Source organism: Cornus florida, unplaced genomic scaffold, assembly GCF_030987335.1.
Source record: "Cornus florida cultivar Cherokee Brave unplaced genomic scaffold, ASM3098733v1 CherokeeBrave_3.0.0_Hap2_Chr11, whole genome shotgun sequence".
Classification (NCBI taxonomy): domain Eukaryota; kingdom Viridiplantae; phylum Streptophyta; class Magnoliopsida; order Cornales; family Cornaceae; genus Cornus; species Cornus florida.
Window position 1 is genome coordinate 107,690,989 of NW_026775581.1, and position 22,532 is coordinate 107,713,520.

At 36.3% G+C, this 22,532-nt stretch overlaps 1 protein-coding gene across 3 annotated transcripts; it reads left to right on the forward strand.

Annotated features, from left to right (window-relative positions):
- Positions 1-266: 266 nt before the first annotated feature.
- Positions 267-21,541, forward strand: LOC132284095 (helicase SEN1). 3 transcript variants are annotated; one of them, XM_059786161.1, is made up of 22 exons: positions 267-692; positions 2,811-3,195; positions 3,574-3,690; positions 3,793-3,875; positions 4,719-4,865; positions 4,962-5,110; positions 5,208-5,338; positions 5,484-5,606; positions 5,684-5,757; positions 6,743-7,333; positions 7,486-7,597; positions 7,734-7,871; positions 8,851-9,180; positions 11,863-12,136; positions 12,246-13,528; positions 14,114-14,513; positions 14,613-15,532; positions 15,630-15,695; positions 15,792-15,917; positions 18,064-18,308; positions 18,387-19,600; positions 21,029-21,541. In XM_059786161.1, the coding sequence occupies exons 1-22, from the start codon at positions 553-555 to the stop codon at positions 21,136-21,138; spliced, it is 7,158 nt and encodes a 2,385-aa protein (XP_059642144.1). In that variant the 5' UTR covers positions 267-552; the 3' UTR covers positions 21,139-21,541. The 3 variants fall into 3 exon arrangements, with proteins under 3 accessions (XP_059642144.1, XP_059642145.1, XP_059642146.1); XM_059786162.1 differs by having other exon boundaries at positions 21,038-21,541; XM_059786163.1 differs by lacking the exons at positions 267-692; positions 2,811-3,195; positions 3,574-3,690; positions 3,793-3,875; positions 4,719-4,865 and having other exon boundaries at positions 4,979-5,110; positions 5,208-5,342.
- The last annotated feature ends 991 nt before the right edge of the window (positions 21,542-22,532 follow it).

Consider the following 22,532-nt stretch of genomic DNA (forward strand, 5'->3'; position numbering starts at 1 on the left):
ATAGAAGAAGTATCCAACAAATATCAAATACGAATATATCGCTCTCTTATAATTATTAGTGCTTTCTGAATTCAGACCATTTGATTAAAAATATAGTCTAACAAAAAATTATTAATATATTACAAAAAAATATCATTTATTAATATATTACAAAAAAAATATATCTTAACATAATTTTTTTTATTAAATTAGTCTATCAAATATCAAATTGTGAAGAATCAATCTAATAATGTCTCAAATAACTGAGTTGAAATTAGATCTGAGAAATGAATTTACAAGTATAATTGGGGCATACGCCCAGAAAAATAACAATTAACCCTTATTGGGGCGGTTGCCGGCTGCACTTCACTTGCCCCTTTCCTGGCGCGCTGTTTCTGTTGTCTCTCTCTATACAAACTTTCCTCTCTCTCTCTCTTGAAATACTATAATCTCTCGGCGTCATTAATTTTTCTCTCGGTATTTTTACACACTCTCTTTAAACCCTAATATTCGACTTTGAGTGTTAGACATGACCAGGCAGTGAAAAGCCAGCCCTCAGATTACAAATTGAAAATGGCGAAGAAGGTCATCGTTACTTCGAGGACGGAACTCTTAGAGCGATGGAGAGTCATTGAAGAAGAAGACGACGACGACGACAATTTTTCTTCCGATCCTTCGAATCCTCGTCGTCTTCGCCGGCTTAAAGAAGAATGGTTCGTTCCTGTCATTGCGATACAAGCCATTTACTTAGTCTTCTCAACTCTTCATCGTTAATATTATTATTTTTTGGGTCTCAAAATCTAACATTTTCCATGGTTGTAAATTTCGAATTCTTCGTCCACTTTATTGATGGTTGCACATTAAACATCAATTTTCAGTTGTGTTACTCGTCATGTGATCAACGGTTTTTATTTTTTTTATAATTTTTTTTTTCCTAGTTGGGAAACTCACACACATCACCTCCACTGAGGTGGAGGTTCGAACCCCTGACCTCCCAGAGGGAGGAAGGAGCCTTGTACCGCTAGGCCATAGGCCTGTTGGTAACTTTATGCAATTTTAGTCCTAGCATTTTTAAATTGGCGCCAAGTTAATTGAGTTTTGATGACATTGAAAATTAATCACTGAAAAATATTAGTGCTGAATTCATAGTCGTGATTGCTTTAAAAACTGAGTTTATAGGGTTGGATTAAAAGTAGTTGATAAAGAAGTCAAGTTTTTTTTTTTGTTTACTTAATATTCGGACTGTCAAATTTTATTAAATTGTGCATTGTAGAGTTATGCACTTATTTAGGCTGTCCAACAATGCCTTCGTTGTACTCTGACTTCACTTATATTGCACACTTTTCTGTTTAGGATAGCCATTGGGGTTATCATGGTTAGAAATATTTTTTTGAAGGTGCTCTACACTTGTTAAATCCATCAGATACAGATGGGTTACAACTCCATTATGTTGCAAATAATGGTGTCCCTTTCCTTCAGCAATTGTTAGCACAGCTCTTGATTAGTTCTCACCCTTTCCATGCAGTTGCTTGCATTGTGGATGCATTCCTTTGCCTCGTTGTTATGGCTGATTGAGTTAATTCTGCCTTTTATGCATAGCAGAGCAACCTTATCCCGCCTTGACTCCGATGCCGCCCCGGTGGGGAAGGTTGGAAATTAATTTTCCTTAGTGTGCAGGTTTGGGATAGGAATGACCGCCTCGAACCCAACACTAATTACATCCTAATTGTTCCTATTGTTTGCTGGAGGCTGCATGGCTGGATTCTCAAGATTGCAAATCTTGTCCCCTCCACTCCATATTCACTTATATGCATGGATAAATCATATATCAGAACTTATGTTATTGTATCAACTTCAAGTAGTTGGGATCCTCGAAAACACTCAACTAGAGCTATAGGAAAAGCAACAGATCAGAAAATTGCTATGGAGAGAGAGAGCATAATGAATAAAGCCCGGGAGTAATCTTTGAAACAAAATCAATGAGAAATGAGTTTTTATAAGAAAGAATGCCGACAGATAATCGCTGTATTTTCCGACATAAAATTGCCCAAAACCCAATCCATTGAAGAAAAGATTTTATATGTACTGAATACGATTTGAATGTCACTCCAGCCATCCTTTCAGTCATCGATCTAGTTCATAGATAAAATCTCTTCTTGCTGCACAGGTTAAAATAAATCAACCTGCTTAAATCATCCTTGATGTGCCAGTGTTATGAATGTTGCCATGAGTTAAAATGCAGACTGAGTTAAAATGCAGATTGCTGAGTGCTGACATTAATAACGTTGTTCCATTGGCTATAACTGTAAGCACACTCAACTGGTGAATGCCAAAAAAAGAAAAAAAAAGGAAAAAAAAGACAAACTCTGGAACAGCTGGTGATTTATATATCTACAATGTTCTGAATAGTCACATTATCTATCCCCTCTTCAAACTTCTCTTTTTTGGTTCAAAATTATTGTTCAGTTAAATGTTTGTACCTATTATATAGTATGGCTAATTTTGTGGGGCACATTGATTTAAGATTATGTTTTTATGTGAAATTGTGATACACAACCATGGTGGACATTATATTGTTTTCCCCTATTTCGATCATGAGGCTTTTGGATCTCAATTTTAGTTATACCACCTACGAATTGTTTTTTACTCTGCTTTTCTGTATTAAATCGAAATGTTGACCTTCTTGTAGATTTTTTTGACTCTCTGCAACAAAACTTATTTGTGTGCATAGCATTATTTTACCTTTAGTTTCTGTTCTAAGTCTCAATCTGTTTTGGGGTTATTTGTCTATGTTGATGTGGTAAAGTGTGAATTTTGTGTTCTGTTTTTAGGTTTTCAGATGCATTCAACTTCTTGATTTTTTTGCCAAAACAAAATCATATCTGGTGCGGCGCTTGGGATTTGATGGGACCTCTTTTGGAAACATTTTACAATTATTTTAAGGATGAGCGACACGATTCTCCTCTCAAGCTTCTATGGAAGAGGATCTCTGAAGAAATGCAACTATGCACACAATGCATTTGTCAGCACCATCAAGCCCAAGGCATATATAATGTGGAGTATGACCTGAAATCCGTTGGTCCTCTTCTTGATGTGCTACAGAGTCTTGATGAAGAAAGAATAACCGAACACTTGAAAGAGATCAACGCGAGAATAGCGCGGGGAGAATATGATCCTGTGCGTGACAACACTGAAGTTGTTAGTGTCATATTTGAGGTATTTGGGTTGTTTTCTATATTTTTTGCTCTCTCTCTCTCTCTCTCTCTCTCTCTCTCTCGTTGTAATGCAGTAATGTGCAGGATGTTGATTGCTAGCACTGGTTTGTGTTATTTATTTTGAGCGTTATGTTATTATAAGTAGTTTTTGTTGTGTTTTATAAGCGAAAATTCTTGCCAAATGGTCACTAAAGGCTCATAATTGGGATGATATGATCCAGGTTTTATTTTATACTAGTTTGTTTTGTAGGGACTTAGGAAATAAAATTTGTTAAAGAAAGTTTGAAGGAAGAGGTCTTTTAAAGAGAATATGAAAAGTTTTCTTGTTGAAGTTTGTGCTGTTTGCTAGAGCATATAAAAGTTTGCCGTTGTCTTACAGGTTTTGATGTTCCCCATCTTGTTGGATGACCAATCCTTGGTAACTGAGTTTCAAACATTTATTGAAGCAATTGATAATTCTCATGAACTGACTTTGGCTGGACATCAACAGTATCCGGTATATTCATGTTCATTTGTATTCATCTGTTTCATTGTTGGCAGTAGACTCGAAATGTGTTCTTATCTTGTTAAAATCAACCTCTAATTTATTTATTGTCAGGGAGTTTATGCATTGCTTTTTATGAAAAGTAGAAGATCTCGTTCTATTGGTTTTCGCCTAGCTGTAAACATGGGAAAATTGAGGTACTGTTCTTTCGGAACTTCATGTTGGCAATATGGTTTGCAAGGCCTCGAGGTTCAATTATCGTGATTTCCAATACTAATGCTGATCTTGTTCATTATGTTTTGCTGTGGTAATATAGTAAGCTGGGAAATTTGGGTGTTGTGGAGGTTGCAGTATGGTCCCAGCCTGACTCCAAAGAATCATATTTAGATTTTAGACTGGTTGAGCTTGCTTACTAATTCTCAGAAGAGGGCAAGAATAAAACAAATATGGGTTGAGATAGTTAGGAAAGATACAATTGCCTATGACTTAACTGAGTCTATGGCCTTAGATTGAGCGGAATAGTAAAACAGGTCTTGTGTTGCCTACCCCAAGTAGTTGGGAAGAGGCTTCGTTGAGTTGATTTGGGTATTGAGATGATTTACTTGTATTTTAGGCCATGTATTTGTTGTAGCAGTTTTCATCCTTCATTATTTTGCGTATTTCTTTTGCTGTAATAAATTTTCAATTTGTTACAAAAAGAAGAAAGTTTGACCAATCTAAAAGGGTGTCTATGGGTGCTACTTATATCTGTCAATGTTGTTCAATTTTGCCTTAAAAATATTGTTAGAGATTATGGATGGGTTTTCCAACCTCTGAATGATGTCTTTCATGAACTAATTGATGCTACTGGGTGTTACTTCGCTGCGTAGCCCACACTGGATTCGCTTTCCCCTAGTTTGATATTGATGTTCTCAGCTGGTGGTCAATTAGTTTTTCTAATGAAGGAATTTTACCATAGAGGTTCTATTAAAAAATTAATTTATGCTTATGGCCACATGGATACTGGTTTACGTTTTATTTCTTATTTTGTTTGTTTGTAGGGGATCAACAGACTTGGAGTCTTTGCAGCCTTTGCTTAAGAAATGTATTGGCTTTTTGGAGGCAGGAGTATTGCCATCAAGTTTTGAGACTTCAAGGCCAAGGGTGCAGTTGGACCGTATAACCATATGGCTTGGAATCAAGGCATTGTAGGAACCAGTTGCCTTGGCTTAACTCTTTATATTTAGTTATTTTCCATTCTGTTTTAATGGTAATAGTGTTTTTCGTGTGTCTGTGTCATGAAGGCTTGGGTTCTTAGAGCCTCCAGCATTTGAAGAAGGCATATTGGAGCGCTATCCCATTTTCCTTAGTATAGTACTGAACCATATAAGTGATGATTCAGTTGAGTTTTCATACGCAGTTAATTGCCTGAGGCTTCTCTTTGAAATGCTCGGTATATTTTTCTTTGGTGTATTCTTTTGTTTTGATACTGTTAGTGGTTGATTTGTTTAGTTTCTCAGTGTCATTTTCATTTTTGGGGCTTGCTTAAGGTTGTAAGCTATGGTTGAGGGCTACATTGTCTCCAAGTGTGATGCGCAACACACTATTGGGTCAGTGCTTCCATACTCGAAATGAGAAGAGCCATAAAGAAATCTTTGATCTTTTCCTGCCTTTTCTGCAGGCATGTATGTCTAGCATTTCTGCTATTATATTTTTAAGTCCTTAATTGGTATTTGTTCTTTTCTATTTCTTGTTCTTCGGAGTCTCTGAGCATTGCACATACTATTTTGCAACATTACTGATGTGTTGTAATTCTGTCTATCTAGTCTCTTGAAGCTTTGCAAGATGGAGAACATGAAAAACAACGGAGGCATTTTCTTTATTTTCTCTTGCATCAAGTGACTGTGAGCAGTAACTTCAGCATTCTAATGAGGCAAAAGGCTTGCCAGGTTCTGATTCACCTTCTAGATTATCGGATCATATTCTTTAACTATTTATGCTATTTACTGCAAGATTGTTTTTGCAGATAGCTCTTGTCATCATTCATCGAGGTTACAAGATGAACCCACCTTGCCCACCTTTTGAATGTGCACATATGTGGTGCGTAGTTCAAGTCCGTTGTTTTGATTCTGCTTCACAATTTTTGAGAATCTTTATTGTAAAATGTGCTTTATGCATTTGCTTCATTTGGATATGAGCCGGTTTACCTTCTAAGTGGTTTCATTGAGAAGTTGTTCAGCAGTTTTTGTCGGCTGTAATATTGCATTTGAAATTTGGAGAGATACGAATAGGCTCAGTTTTTTTATCCTTTTTCTCTTATTGGTTCAGGCAGAAATGTGGAGAGAAACAAACTGGATGTGAATGGAGAGAGATCAATTTCAAACACAGAAAAAAAAAGAAAAAAGAAAATGTCTGGAAAGGTGGATTAAATGTGAAACAAATAAATCTATAACGGTGGTGTGTTTCGTCCTTCGCCATTCTATTGCTATTCTTCTTCTTCTTTAAGCTAAAACTAAGACTTAAATTATTAGCCATACGGTATATCTCTATAGACACCTTTCCATTTTCCTCTAGATACAAAAGAGAAGGTAAATTTCTTTATTGTATAAGCATAAAGATTTGAATAATGATTACCCAAGCTTATGTGAAACCAATCTGAAGTTCATGTGTGCAAAGATGGTTTGCTTTCACATAGAAATGCATGGCTTTTTTTATTTATTATTTTGATAAGTAAAAATGTATTAGAACGCGTTCAAAAGGGGAACGCATTCCAAGAATTACATAGAAGCCGAAGCCGAAGAAGAGGGATCCTAAGGAACCCAAAAAATCAACTATCTCCTCTATAGATATACAATTTCTCCCCATCCCCCAACTAAAAATAAAGCTAATAATGCGGAATTTTAACGTCCACATACCATTTTTTTTTTTTTTTTTTCTTAATTGGTACTCACACACACATGCCTCCACCGCTAGGCCACTGGCCTGTTGGTCGTCCACATACATTTTGCATTGCTTTGTTGGTGAAAATTTTGGACCAGTATCAACTTAGATAACCTCTTATGACCTCTGCAATTTTATTGGACAGGGGACCTTCCCTTGTGTCTTCTCTGAAGGATTCATCGCTTCACAGTTCTCTAAGACAACCTGCCTTTGATGTTATTCAAACCATTATAATTTCTGATTCAGCTGCCTTAATATCTTCTATGCTCAACTGTTGTGCACCCCCAAGCATTGGTGAGAACATGTCTACTGAATTTAATGATGAAGACGATGATGACAACCTTCCTTCTGCTCGTAATGTTGGAGAGAAGGGTGTCAGTTGTTGGAATGAATTCAGTGTGCAGAGTCAAATCACCTCTCTGGATATTGGGGGATGGATGTGCATTCCGATGTTGTGGTGTGATGTTTTGGTTGATATTGATCCCTCATTCCTTCCTGTTTCATTTTCCAAGGCTGTTTTCTTTGCTTTATCTCGTTTTTCTATGGTTGAGCCTGAGAATAGCACTGAAATGACACTTCCAGTTAGAAATTGGTTGTCAACGTGTGCTTCAGAAATCTCACATCTATTTGGGTGGAAGGTCCCATCTGGTTCTGATGATGGTGCTGAAGGGAAGGAGTCAAAAAATTCGATAAAAGTGTCTACAATGTGTATGCCTTTAATAAGAACATTCAAGAGGTTAGTTGCATCAGCTTTATACATTAATGGTGCTTTGTACATCTCTTTTATCTGATTGCTGTGATGTAAAGCCTCTATTTATATGTATACTTTGAACTCGTATTTTGAAAGTGGATGCACCATAATGATTGTTGACTCAAGGTGTATGACAGGATAACTGCTAATTTTCTTGTTAAAATGGAGCAAGGAGTGGTTCGGAAGATGTGGACTTGGGAACCAAGAATGAGTGAAAGCTTGATCCTTTTGCTTGTGGATCCTAATGATGTAAATATGTGTATCATTCATTATGACTTTCTGACTGAAGTGATAGATTCCTCTGCGTGTGTGTGCGTGTGTCTTGTGTGCTCATGATTTGCTTTCCATTAGAAGTTGCTCAATTAAGATTTTCTGCTTGATACAGAATGTGCGGCATGTTGGTAGGCGTATCCTTGAACAAGTTTCAAACACGCGTGGCCTTGCTTGTGGTTTGCAGTTTCTTTGCTCCTGCTCATCTTCTTTGTCGGCCATTCTTTTGGGTTTGAGACATGCTTTGAAACTGGTACTGATTCGTTCTACTACATGTCCCAAAAGCAATTATATCTTGTTTTTATTTAGGTAATTTTCTGTTTATTATGAACTAAACTCTATTTGCATGTTAAACCTGGAAATGCCATTGTCTGACTTCACAAGGAGTTTTGGAGTAGCTTAAGTAGTGGTGCAGGATTGCTGATCATCGTAGAACATTTAAGCATTCGGAAAAGGCCCAAATCTAGATGCAAGAAAGAGATGATTTTATTTGTGAACTTATAGAGAGATTCTTTTTATTTAACTTTGAATCAATATAATGCAAATACAATTTTTTCTTACAATCATCCAAACATCTTTTTCATTTACTTTTTTTTTTTCGGTTTGAAACATTGTGCAACAAATTTAGTTACCAAACATGTTTCTGTTTTGAATGAAATTGCTTCTGCTTCATATGGAAATCGAAAACACAAAGCGAAAACAGTTGCCGAACAGGCCCTAAACTTGCTTCCTCCTCCCCTTCCCATCCCTTACATTGACATGTAATCTGTCTTTAGTCACTGGTAGAGGAAGATCACTAATTTGTCACAAACTGCTTTTGGATAAACATGGCACTTTCCTATAAATTAATGGCTGCTAAACCCTATGTCGTAGCTGCCTCTTACTGCATAAGAACAGAACATGATTCACATAGGATTATTTTGTATTCGCATATTGCAATATAAGGGTGTCCCTTTTTAACATATTGGAGATCTTAAAATAATTGGTTGTCCCTTTTACCAAATGTGGGTTCCAGATCACAAAACACAGAAAATTTGTTATGTTATGTTTGGGAGCACCGAATCGATGCCTTGGATTTGGGATTGGAGGAAGTTTAATTCAAAATTTGTATTAAATTTTCTCCAATCCCAAATCCAAGTCACCGATTTGGTGCCACCAAACGTAGTATTAATGTTAAGGTCATATTATTTTTCATCTTGCTCATCTAGTTTTTTTTCCCCCCCTTCTTCCAGGTTCAGTTGGATTCAGTTCTATTAAATTTTCAGAGTTTACATCATTTCTTTTTTGTTGTATGCAAACTACTTAAGGAAGGGGTTACACCTACCCCAACCCTGCCAAGAAGTTCTTCAGAGGACTTAAAAATTTCAAAGTACTCTTCTCAAGGTGGATTTCTGGGTCACCCAGTCTTTGATCCTGTGACTATTAGTGTTGATGGAGATTTGTCAGATGTGGATTCAGTATTTTGGGAGAAGTTTTGTTGCTTACTATCAGAAATTGCGTGGCCTTCTATAAGGAAGTGTATGGCAGAAGGGAAGGCATTCATCGATTACAAAATTTCCCAGGTCTTATCCCCATCCTTCATTTAATCTTGAATTACCTGTCAGCTTCTTTTTATGTAGTCTCCAATTTTTATTTGTTTTATTTTTTATTTTTATTTGTCAACTCTTGGTTTAAATGTTTGTATTGCGCAAAATATGTCAGTTTAGTTGTTGTGAGCATCTTTTTCATGCGAGGGTGTGCTTGATTCATTTTTAGTTGATACAAATCCCTTTGCCATGCCCGTTGTTTTCCAACAACCTCTTGCATCAGGTAAACTCGGGGAGTAGTAACGAACTGAGTTAGAAGCAAGTCCGCTATGAACCAATATATCAGTGTGACTGAAATTCGCAACGGACTTGGCAGGGCTTTGGGGTGGCTCAACAGAGAGTGACTACAGCATTGGCCAAGTCACCAGAGACTAGGCCAGTTGGCTTATTTAAAGTGGCAGACATGCATCTGGCCTACTTTTTTTTCTTCTCTATTCCAACAACCCTCTGTCATTCTTAGACTCAAAATCAACCTTAGAACTATGCATCTAACCTTGAAATCACAAGATCTTAGCCCATAACTTGGTAAGTTTTCATTTTTTTAGATTTATTTTTCCACCTAGATCTAACATAGAAATGTTGTTTTTTACAAGATCTATAACCTTTGTTCATAGATCTTGCACTGGATCTCTGCTCTACTTATTTTTCAACACTATTATATTTTTTTTCAAAAGGGTAAATTTATAACTCATAGTTTCGTACAATCATGTGACAATCTGGACCACAAGGTGAACAAAAAGGGAAAGAGCTAACCATCTTGCCTAATAATCTACTAGCTCAAATCAGCCTTTAGTGTGATCATTGATAAAAGGCTGTTACCTAGTATTGGCAGCCTATGCAGGGTGCAGGGAGGGCAAGACTGAAGAAGGACCTAACTTTCAGTTATATTTTGCATAAAATTTTTGTTTTTAAATTCCAATTTGTGACGTCGTGCTTGATATTGGAGTGAAATTCATTAATTTCTTACAATTGCTAGTCCATTTCATTCATTTAATTCCGAAATTTTCCTTCTTTATTACATCATAAAGAACTTCTGATCAACACGATCCCATGCCTCTTGAATATTGAACTTGGAAAGAATTCCTTTCCTTCCAGTCTTGCCCAATCCTCTATTGCTTCAGTGGCCTCCAAAAGACAAACAACATCTAAAATGGTGACCTTTAGAAAAGCACCTTGAGTCATGTAGATGTTTTCTTGGAGGGCCTCCCCAACGTTTAAAGGTATGACATTACTTAATTTCTTTTACAAACCTGTTATCTAGCTAATAGGCCAAAAACTCTGATAAAACTTGTTAAATTCTTTCAGAGGATCCTCTTTTATAATTGCCAGACAATCTTTGAGAGAACAGCCATTAAAAATCCATTTGGTTCAAGTGACTTGTCTTTGCTTCAGTAAATATAGCTTCTTTGACGACTCAATTTGAAAAGGCCTCTTAAGCTGAGCTGCCTTCCTATTAAAATTGGGGTCCAGTAAACACCGTCCACAACAGGCCTAGAATGCCATCTTCAAATAAAGGTTAGAAACCAATCTTGTACTTTTTGTGGTATCAACTTGATATCTTCCAAAACTTTCCAGATGTGCTTTCTAGTCTTTCAGTGATATTTTTTTTCCTCCTCCCATTAGCCTTCCTATGAAAAAAAATTCTTATTGCTATTTTATTCCTTAACCCATTTCTACCTTGTCTTCTCCGTCCATGATATCTCCTCCATAAGTAACACCTCTTCAAACTTTAATTTCAGTTTATCTCTGTCCCTCCTAAGATTCTCACCATGAAGCCTCGACTCTTCAACACAATGGACATTAATTCTAGTGAAAAATGGTATTAGACTCCTTAGTATCACTGAATCACTGTATTATTCCTGTCTTTAAGCTTGCTTTTGGTAATATGAAAGTCCTCCCATTCCTCCATTTGATACTCACTCAGCCAATTCCTGAAATAACTAGAGAAAGAATGATACTCAGGTCACATTTTAAATATAAAAGGACCCCAGATGAATCGTCTCTCGTGCATATCACTCAAGGAATTATAAGTGATGGTTGTGTAGAGATCTATAACACAATATATTTGGCAATCATCTAGTTTGCAGGTATTGAGTCTATGGTCCAGTTCTAGATTGGGGAAGAACCCCAAACATCAGAATGGGTAATTATCTAATAAAGTTAAGTGTCTTAGACAGTTCATGTACACTTGGTTATGTTTTCTAAGGTTTGGGGGTACATCGATTTAATTCCAATGTCTTTTTTTTTTTTTTTTTTTTTCCTTGAGAATCTTATTTTATGGAATGCTTCAAATGGTGATTTGAGTTTATAGATTTTCTAAGATTGTTATTATAGTCCTTGGTTGTCTTCCATACCCCTTTTCTACATGGTTTTTCCCTTAGCTGATTCAATATTGTTATTTTTCATTTGAGAATTAAAATATTTATATAAGCTCCATGGTGTTTTGGATTTATGGCAGTAATTATGTGACATCAAATAGTTGATAAATTGGTTGAACAGTTATATTATAGTGAGTACACATGTATTCCAGGAGGCTGGGATTCATTAATTTAGTTGAGAATTCTGGGTCTCATCTCTGTTGCACCTAAGCCTATCTTCATTGAGTAGAGCGCTTTATATATATATATATATATATATATTTGTCGTTTATTGTTTCAGATGACTTGTGTCCGTTTACTTGAGATCCTTCCTGTTGTGTTTGAGAAGCTTCTCCCATTAGTTCATAAAACAAAACTGGATTCGAAGATGATGGTGGAAAATTTAGTTGACTTCAAATGGTTTCATGATTTGATGGATTGGGGAAGGTCATCACTTGCAGTCATAGTTAGATATTGGAAACTGACAGTGGTTTCTTTGCTAGCTCTTCTTAAAGGGTGGTGCAGTGATAATTCTGCTTCTGCGATCAGCGCCATTGAGAAACTTCTTTCATGTGGTGAGTTTTCATTCTCTCTAACTATGTTATTTCAAGTTTCTAACCATCAAGATCATCATTAGCTACTCTCTTGCTATTTTACCTTATAAATCATGGCTGTGGAATCCAGACTCTGTTGCAATGGATGAAGTGACCGAACAAGTATCACGCCTTTCTGTGTCATTATCAAACGAAAGCTCATGTGTAGTTAGAAAAACAAACTTGAAGTCGAAACCTTTAGTTTCTGAAAACTTGTCATTTGAGAAGAAGTGTTCAGCTCAAGGTGCACAACCTTTCTCCTTGGAGGATGAAGACGTGCAGATTCTGGACTCGGTAACATCTGTTAATAGAAGGGATGGAGATAATGTTGTTGTTCTTTCGGATGATGAGACACAAATGGAAACTTCTGCTAGGGAGGACATCTCCATTCATTTGGGTTCAAGTCCGCATATATTGGATAAAAAGACAGTGACTTCTAATGCTTCTGATAAAGTTACGCAAGGTGACATTGCAAAGAAGAACAGTTCCGCCATTAACGCGTCAAAGAATCTGTTTGACGCTTTTCCGAAAACTGATGCTTCTGATTGTGCTGGATTTTTCTCGCAGAAGCTGGACTCAGATTCAGTGGAAGGCAGATTAGGCCCTGCACCTTGCCTCAAATCAAAATCTGTAGATTTTAAGACAGAAGATACAAAATCCAATCGCCAATCCCAGCGGGAATCTAATTTAAAAACCTCTTTTGAAAAAATTATCAGCTCTGAGAATAGGGATCAACCATGTGTGAAAAAAGTTTCAGGAAAAAGTGATACTGTGATAAAAGAGTTAGTACGTGATGAAGTTAATTCATGGGATTTTGCTGTAAAATCCGCAAAGTTTCGACAGTCATACACAACAAAACCAAGCACTTCTGGTCCCAAACGGCAAGTCATTCAACTTAATGTACCAGTAGAAAACAGATCTGCCTATTTACATAGGCTGGAAGTTGGAGTTAAAAGATTCAAGCCTCCGAGGCTTGATGACTGGTATAGACCCATCTTAGAGATAGATTACTTCGCAACAGTGGGATTAGCATCTGCAAGTGAAGAGGGCAGTAAAACTCTTAGCAAATTAAAAGAGGTCCCTGTGTGTTTTCATTCACCTGAAGAATATGTGGACATTTTTCGGCCATTGGTATTGGAAGAGTTTAAAGCACAGTTGCATAGTTCCTTTCTAGAGATGAATTCTTCAGAAGAGATGTATTGTTGCATTCTATCTGTGGTGTCAGTTGAGAGAATTGATGACTTTCATCTTGTTCGCTGTGTCCATGATGATGGTGATTCTGCAGGATCTGGAAGCTGTTCAGAGAATGATCTTGTTTTGCTTACAAGACAACCCCTGAAAAATTCTTCACATGATGTTCACATTTTGGGAAAGGTATACAATGTTTTTGTGTTACTCAAGACAGGAAATGTGTAATCATGATTTAGGAATATTTGATGAGAAACTATTCTGTTTACGTTAATGCATGAACCTGTCAACCTATAAATTTTCAAATTACTATAGTTTATTTTGCACATTCAGAATTTCTTAAAATCTTAGCTGCTCCAATGGATATAACTATGTTTGAGACCTTGTGTGCCTCTGGTGATATGATACTTTTGATTTCAGCTTCATTGAGCTTTAATAAACAATGTGCTGACTAATAATTCCTTTCAGGTTCATCCGACTATTCAAATTTTATTCTTGATATTCTGATGGCAGATATTTCTAAAATTGCCTGGAAGTTTAAAAGCTAATTGAATGATTAGGGTAGGATGATACACTAAATTTTTTCTCTATGATTGATTATCAATTTACAAACTGCTATTTAGCAGTTGGACTGTTTGTCTCTTATGCAGCTCATAGATCACTTCAACAATGTCATAATAGTGAAATGCATGGTTCATCAAGTTATTTTTAGTATTTCACTCCATAGGTTTCAGTTCTTTGTATTCTGCTGAATGCACCATTGTGTCCTAGGTAGAGAGGCGTGAGAAAGACAACAAAAGAAGATCAAGTATCCTTGTCATCCGGTTCTATCTTCAAAATGGTTCTTCACGTCTCAATCGAACTAGAAAGCTCCTTATTGAACGAAGCAAATGGTATGTTAGTCGTGTTATGAATATTACGCCTCAACTTCGAGAATTCCAGGCACTTTCAGCGATAAAGGATATTCCTTTACTTCCTAATATCTTGAATCCCATCAACCATTCTGCTGGTCAATATGAATCTAGAAAAGATCTTAGTAAGCTGTCTCAATCCTTGCAACGAATTCTTAAATCGTCATATAATGAGAGTCAAGTTCAAGCTATTAGTGCTGCTATTGGACCCTTGGATTCAAAGAAAGACTTCGAATTGTCTCTTATACAAGGTCCACCAGGTATGTATTTTTTTATTTGAATGGATTGACCTATAACCGGATAAAAAGTTTGTGGTATGAATGATATGGTCATTGTTTTTTATCTGCATTTACCTTTAGGTACTGGAAAGACCCGTACTATTCTGGCCATAGTCAGTGGTTTGCTTGCTCTCTCTCGAACTAATGATACTAAGAGATCACCAGATGGTGGTTTGAAACCTAGCAATACTTCATGCTCCACTTCAAAACTGCAGATTAGCCAGTCTGCTGCTATTGCAAGGGCCTGGCAGGATGCAGCCTTGGCTAGACAACTGAATGAGGAATCAGAAAGGACTTGCAAATTCACAGGAAGCTGCACTAGAGGAAGGGTGCTTATTTGTGCGCAATCAAATGCTGCTGTGGACGAGTTAGTGTCAAGAATATCTACTGAAGGTCTTTATGGAAGTGATGGATTGGTGTATAAGCCATATCTTGTAAGGGTTGGTAATCCAAAGACTGTTCATCCAAATTCACTACCCTTCTTTATTGACACACTTGTTGATCACCGTTTGGCAGAGAGAATGAATGCACCTGATGCCAAGAATGATATGTATGGAGACTTGACAGCTCTCCGTTCTAATCTAGAGAAGTTAGTAGACCGTATTAGGTTCTTTGAAGCCAAGCGTGCTAACTTACAGGATAGAAATTCCAATTCAAAAGGTTTATTGGAAGGGGATGCTCTAAAGGGGGATGACGGGAAGGAAATGTGTGATTCAGAAATAGCTGCTAAGCTAAGAAAATTATATGAAAAAAAGAAAGCAATCTACATTGATCTTGCTGCTGCTCAGGCACATGAGAAGAAAGCTTATGAAGAAAGCAAAGCTTTAAAACATAAATTGCGGAAGTCTATATTAAGGGAAGCTGAAATCGTAGTAACTACATTGAGTGGATGCGGTGGAGATCTGTATGGAGTGTGTTCTGAATCCATTTCAAGTCATAAATTTCGCAGTTCATCTGAGAATACTTTGTTTGATGCTGTTGTGATTGATGAAGCAGCTCAGGTATGATTTTTATTTTTCAGCTCTTTCTCTTATTTGGTTCCTGTGGTTTATATTTAATCAACCTTTTTTATTTTGTGTTTTGCTTTTATCATTGTAGGCTCTAGAACCAGCTACTCTGATTCCTCTTCAGCTCTTAAAATCAAAGGGAACAAAATGTATAATGGTAGAGACCATTGAATCCATTTATTTTGTAGTTACATTACTTTAAAGAAAAAAAAATGTAATCATCGTTATTAATGATGAAGTGCTGTTGTTGAAGGTTGGTGATCCAAAACAGCTTCCTGCAACAGTTATCTCTAATGTTGCCAGCAAATATCTCTATCAATGCAGCATGTTTGAACGTCTACAAAGGGCTGGTCATCCTGTCGTTATGCTTACCGAGCAGGTAAACTGACTTTCCAGCATTTTTTAATATTTTAAGGTGCTTTGCCTTTATGCTCTGTTCGGTAGGAGAGAAAAAATATTGGATGGAAGGGAGAAAAGAAGGGATGGACGAGACATCCCTAGAGAAGAGATTGTGTATTTCCTTCTTTTTGTTTGGTTGGATAGAAGAGAAGTGAATAAACTTATAATTTCCTATGTTCGTTAAGAGAGAAGGAAAGAGAGAGTTTTAATTAATTTTACCATTATATCCAATAATATTTATAATATTGTAATTTATAGAGGATAGTAATGTAATTTAAAACTAGTATAATTTAGGATAGTATTTAATTTAAAACTTTTATAATAGTTTACTTGTCTTCCTTCCTTTCTTCTGCCCATTTTTGGGCGGATGAAAATTTGTAAAGGAGGAAGGATGGATCATCCTTCCTATTCTCCTTTCTTTCCTTATATCATTTCTACCGAACAAAGGAAGTTCGTTCATTCCTTCCTATTTTCTCTCCACACTTCTTCCTTCCTTCCTACCGAACACAACATTAGTAAGAGTTTTTTTATTGTTGCTGAGAGGTGCCAAAAGGGGCTCAATTATTGCAAAGACTTGGTATACCAGCAATTTTAGATAATGGTGATTTGCGTTCTATGATATGGTACTTGCAGATAAACTCCAAAACAAAAGGTACCTATTTATTTTACCAAAATAACCACTATAAGGTATTCTCATATTGGGGGATCTGAGATTAAGTTTTGTGGAGAAATTGCTGAAATGTCTTCAGAAGTTTGATCCAATGATCTTCACATGCCAGTAGACTAGTAGAGTTTCTTTTTTCCTTGTACTTATAGTTCTTATGAAGTTGACGTTCAAGCTTAGTACCTAATCCCCATCCACCCCCTCCTCACCCACCCACAAAACAAGAAGAGAAGCAACAGTTCCGCTGGAACTATTTCTTAATGTCATTCTCAATCATTTTCGTCATTATAAACTACCTTTTGAATCCTTTTCTGGTTACTCATACTTTGATATGATGATGATGACATGGTGCTGTTACTTTTATGATAATCCAGACAATTATATTAAGTGAAGTCTTCCCCCCCCCCCCTTCCTTTTCTCTCTCTCTCTCTCTTCTCCTTTAATGCCGCTATTCAATGGTAATTAAATGAAAACAATTATGAGTGTAAGAAAGTTAAAGTTATAATTGAAATAATCTGAAAGGGAAGAGACATACAATAAGACACATGATACACCATCCTTGTTTTCAGTATTATCACTTTTCAGTTTGTGTATTTCAATGTTTCCCATCAAACGACCACCACGTTGCATCATGTGGGCGCAATCACGGTGCTTTGCATTAAATCTATAACATGCATTTAAAATTGGGGTACAAGATTTGAGACCCAGACATCTAAGGAGGAAAGTGACGCATCTTACCAATTTTATCTTCTTAACAAGGATGTTTCTGTATGTTATAACGGGTATGAAGCCATTTTGTAGTAATTAAAGAAAAATCATACTTAATGAATTGATATTTCATATTTCATGTAGGATAAGTACACATATTTACAGACGCTCTAGAGACACTCCTACTCAAGAAATTTTAGACTTTGGCGCTCTCCCGATCTCGCTCCCACTCTATGTGACTTAGCACGATACTACAATAAGTTACTATTCAAATATTATTTTGATTTAAGTTTGTGATTCATGGCACTTCTACATATTCATCTTTTGTTTTGATTAATGATAGTAACAAGAAGCTGTTAAGGTGAAGGTATAGGGTTTTATGTCCAAATTGGGATATGCATGTGTTTTCAAATCAACAATCACAAACAGCTACTACATTTACAATATTAGTCTGTACCCGGTTTACCTCTCCCAAAACCCTCAATTAGCAGGGACCGCACTAGATAATATGACTTTCTCTCTCTTACGGCCCTGTATAGACAGCTTGAGTGTTATTTCTTACAACCCGCATATCACACAACTCATGAAGGGAGGAGGTGTAATGTTCATGTCGGGCTTGCCAATTGTGTGTAGTACTTGTATCATCATCATCATCATCATCATCATCACCAGCATTGTTGTTTTTACATACTAAAGCATCTCTCATTGTCTATTTTTGAAAATTGCCTTCTAAAATAGTTTTTATGTTTGGCAGTATAGGATGCACCCAGAGATATGCCAGTTCCCATCTTTGCATTTCTATGATAGCAAGTTGCTAAATGGTGACCAGATGTCTAGCAAATCAGCACCATTTCACGAGAGCAAAGTTTTAGGGCCATATGTATTCTTTGATATTATTGATGGGCAGGAGCTTCATGGTAGAAACTCTGGTGCACTGTCCCTCTACAATGAGTGTGAGGCTGATGCTGCAGTTGCAATCCTTAGGTTTTTAAAGAAGAGGTATATATTTTCCTTTCGTACCAATACCGTGATTCTTCTAGTACAGCTTCTAAAGTTTACATTTTGTTACTCCGCTAGTTACCCATCGGAGTTCATTGGTGGAAGAATAGGCATCATTACTCCATATAAGTGTCAGCTTTCGCTATTGCGTTCGCGGTTTTCTAGTGCATTTGGATCTTCTGTTACTGCTGAAATTGAATTTAATACTGTGGATGGCTTTCAAGGCCGAGAAGTTGATATACTGGTTCTTTCCACTGTTAGAGCCGCGACACCATGCTCTACAACACCTAGGATTGGCTCTAGCAGTATTGGATTTGTCGCTGATGCAAGACGAATGAATGTTGCTTTGACAAGGGCAAAGCTCTCTATGTGGATTTTGGGTAACACAAGAACATTACAGACAAACCATAATTGGGCTGCTCTTGTTAGGGATGCTAAAGAGAGAAATTTGGTTATATCAGTTAAAAAGCCGTACGAGTCCATGTTCAAGTCAGTTTTGTTGAAACATCGCATTTCAGAAAATTCTGATAATCGACCAAGACAGCTAAAGCATGGTGAAAAGGTTAAAGAAGCTACAAGGCATGCCGAACTAAAGCAGAATAATGCCAGTGACACCTTTGTGAGGAAAAGAAAATACATGAACACTGAACCTCAAAGTGAAGACATAACAGCAAGGGATGAACATGATGATTCAGTCCCAAGTGAAGGTTTCAAAACCAACAAAAGAAGGGCTAGAGAGGAACGTGAGTTTTCAGTAAAGAAGAATCTTCCATCTCAAAGTGTTGTTGATATTGATAACAGAACGTCCAAGGATGTGAAGTCTTCAATCAAAGGAAAACCTGTAACTGATGATAAAAGAAGGGGCAAAGGGAGTGTTGAAAAGCAATCTGATACATCGAATGCTAATGTGGGTAAGGGGGATCACAAGCCTGAAAATTCAACCAGTAATTTAGATAACTCCAAGCCAGTGATAGGTGATAGTAATAAACTTTTGAATTCGGTTGCACTGAATAGACCTACAAAATTGTTTGAGCATGATAAACAGATGAATATGGAAGTTGCAATACCATCACATGAAGGCAGCCACAACGAGCAAGATGGAATTGACAACACATCTAAAGAAGCAATCACAAAGAGAAAACAACAGCGTGATGCTGTTGATGCTCTTCTTTCTTCAGCTCTCATATCTTCAAAGAAGTCTGAACCTTCACCTAGATCTCTGCCTCTCAAAAGGCCTCTTTCCCCAAAGTCAACTGCAGGTCGTGGGATTAAACCGCCCAAACCAAAAAAAGGTGAATACTAATATTTAACATGCTATAAATATTAATTGACATACTATTACATATTAACTTATTAACTCAAGGCTTTTATACATATCTTATAAGAATGAAATCTAATATAATGCTATATATTAACTTAAGAAGTAAAGATGATACCTGTCCTCCACACCCATTTGCCCCTATGGGGACTTGAACCCTCACCATCCACTTTGGCAGGTAGAGGAGATACCACTTGGGGAACAAGGCCTTTGGTAAAGGAGAGAAATTAAAAAAAAAGCAATCTACATTATGTAAAACTCTATTGGCAGATTTAAAGAGAAACCCTTAGATATGCTTTTTATAAAATTATACCTTCAAAATTTGTAAATCTAGCCTTTGAATTTTGTTTTGAAGCTTAATGAATAAGATGAAAAGGAATAAAGTAAAAGTAGAAAGAAGTGAGAAGTGAATAAAAAAAGAAAAGGGAAAAGAAAAGAAGTAATCTAAAACTGGTTGAAATTTCAGACCAGTAAATGCCATTGCATAATGGCATTACGCATGAATTTTTCTTCTATGATTATTAGGAATGTAATGCAACATAGGGTTACTTTGCTATTTCGTAATGGCTGTTATGTTATGTATTACATTATGTACCAGCCAATGGATCCTGGTTGTCGTGCATGTAGGTGAATGTTTTCACGGCAGCAACATTGGTAACATTCGCAATTCTGAGGCCTTTTTGTTTTATAAGATGTTCTAAAACATGAAAACAATTAAGTATCTCTGCTAAACTTTCAAGAAGGTAAGGGGTACTAGATTCACTATTTTGTCACCCATCTTCCTCGAGGGGAAATCATTGGTTGATATCACTTCATACTAGGAGTTAACTCGGTAAACATGTAATTTGATCATGATCCTGATTTCTCAGCTTCCTATATCGAACACTCAACCTCTCCTTTAGGGAGGAGAGATTATACCATCTAGGCTAGTGCCCACTGGTATTTGCATTTTATTTTGCTGTCTCAGCTTTCTTGTGTTTTTATTGTTATTTTTATGGCTTTTCTAATCATTTGATCTTTTATTTCTTATGAATGTTAGATCCATACTGTAAATATCCATATTAATCGACACTCCTAAGAAAAAAAAGATTAGTGTAGCAGACTTGTGAATATAATGGGTAACAGTATCCTTGAAGCAATAAACATTACGAGCTTTTGGTGATGCTGAATCATAGAGATGAAAAGCTTTAAAGCTGCTCATAGTTGAAAATATTAATCTTTACTGGACTCGATATGAATTGATTCAAAACTAATCAATGTTTTGATATATCTAGTTGTCTTTTCTAGATTGGAAGTCTGTCTATCTTGTTTAGCATTCTTCTCCACATTTTACATATATCATCATCATCATTGCGTTTCTCCACGTGTCACATATTTGGAAGTATTAATTAACTTCTGATAGTTCCTGCAGCATCCTCGTCAAGAACAATGCAAGATCAGAGATCAGATTCACCACATCACAGAAAGAGGGAAAAATCTTCGAGCTCTCCCAGGAATTTGGATGAAGTATGATATACTTTTCTATGGTATGATTCATGATCAAAGGTGTTTCATATGTTCCCGAAACTACAATTGAGTTCATATCATCAGTATTGCTAACCATTGTAGATGAGCGTCTTTCTATATTTGATGTCATGTAATAGTATTTGTGAATTTTTGGAGATCAGGGTTCGGTTCCTATGGTTGGTTTCCGTTCACCCATGTGTGTATAGCCGTCGTTGTAAATATTAGTAATTTTGATATCGTTAGGGAAATGGCGCCTTTTATTTACTCTTTTTTTTTTTTGCCCCTACATTTGTTTGTAGTTCTCGATAGTTATGTTCTTTTTTGTCACATGTATTAACCCATCTTAGTGTTTCTGAATACAAAATTCCTAGTTTTTTTTTCATTGGGCTTAACCAGGGATGTTGTTTTACTAAGATCGACCAGATATATAGCATGTGTGTAAGCTGACACCAACTAGTTGAATTGATGGTCTGATAAGTAGGGTTGAGATACAATAACATAGCTTTTATTTGTCTCCAAGAAATGGTGACATATTGTTAGGTGGTGAAACATGGTTTTTGAGTTGAATTAAGCCATCTATCTCGTAACCTCTATTTGCCTCTCTCTCTCTCTCTCTCTCTCTCACACACACACACACACACACACACACACACACACACACACACACAGAGTATGGTACTTATTATATAGTTTTATGGTTCTGGGTATGATGATCATGATTAACAGCTCCATGCCCTCATATATTACTAAATAGAAGTAACCTCTTCCGCGGAACTTCACCCACCAATCCTGCTTTCACTAAAATCTAATTTGTTTTTGCATGCCGACGTCTATATCCGTCATTGTCATCACTCCAGAACCAACTTTCTGATTATTATTCAAGCTATATTTCTTTCTTTTTCTTTTTCTTTTTCTCTTTTCCGTGATTAAAGCTATATTACAAATCCACTGGACGATTATGATAATGGACATCTCATCATCACAACAGCAATTACATGCCAAAATAATAATATAAACAAAGAATTCTCAATGGGTCGATTTCACATCACCTGGACTCATCATCACAACAGCAATTACTTGTCAAAAAATGACGAGTAAGTTATATTTGTTAGTTTCTTTTTTTTGAAAATATTTTATGACAATTAAATTTTAAAAAATTAAAAAATAAATTTTAAAAATATTTTACATCCAGATAAATAGAGTATGATGCTGAGATGTTTTTTTGGGTGTACTATTGTGATATAAAAAGTTTTGTTTTGTTTTGTTTTGTTTTTTCTTATTTTTTTTTTATTTTTTTGGCACAATTAATTTGTGTTAGATCACAGCAAAACTTATTTGTTGGGGGTATTATTAACTTATTTGTTTGCGTAATATTAATTGGTCACATAGTAGCAGCAATA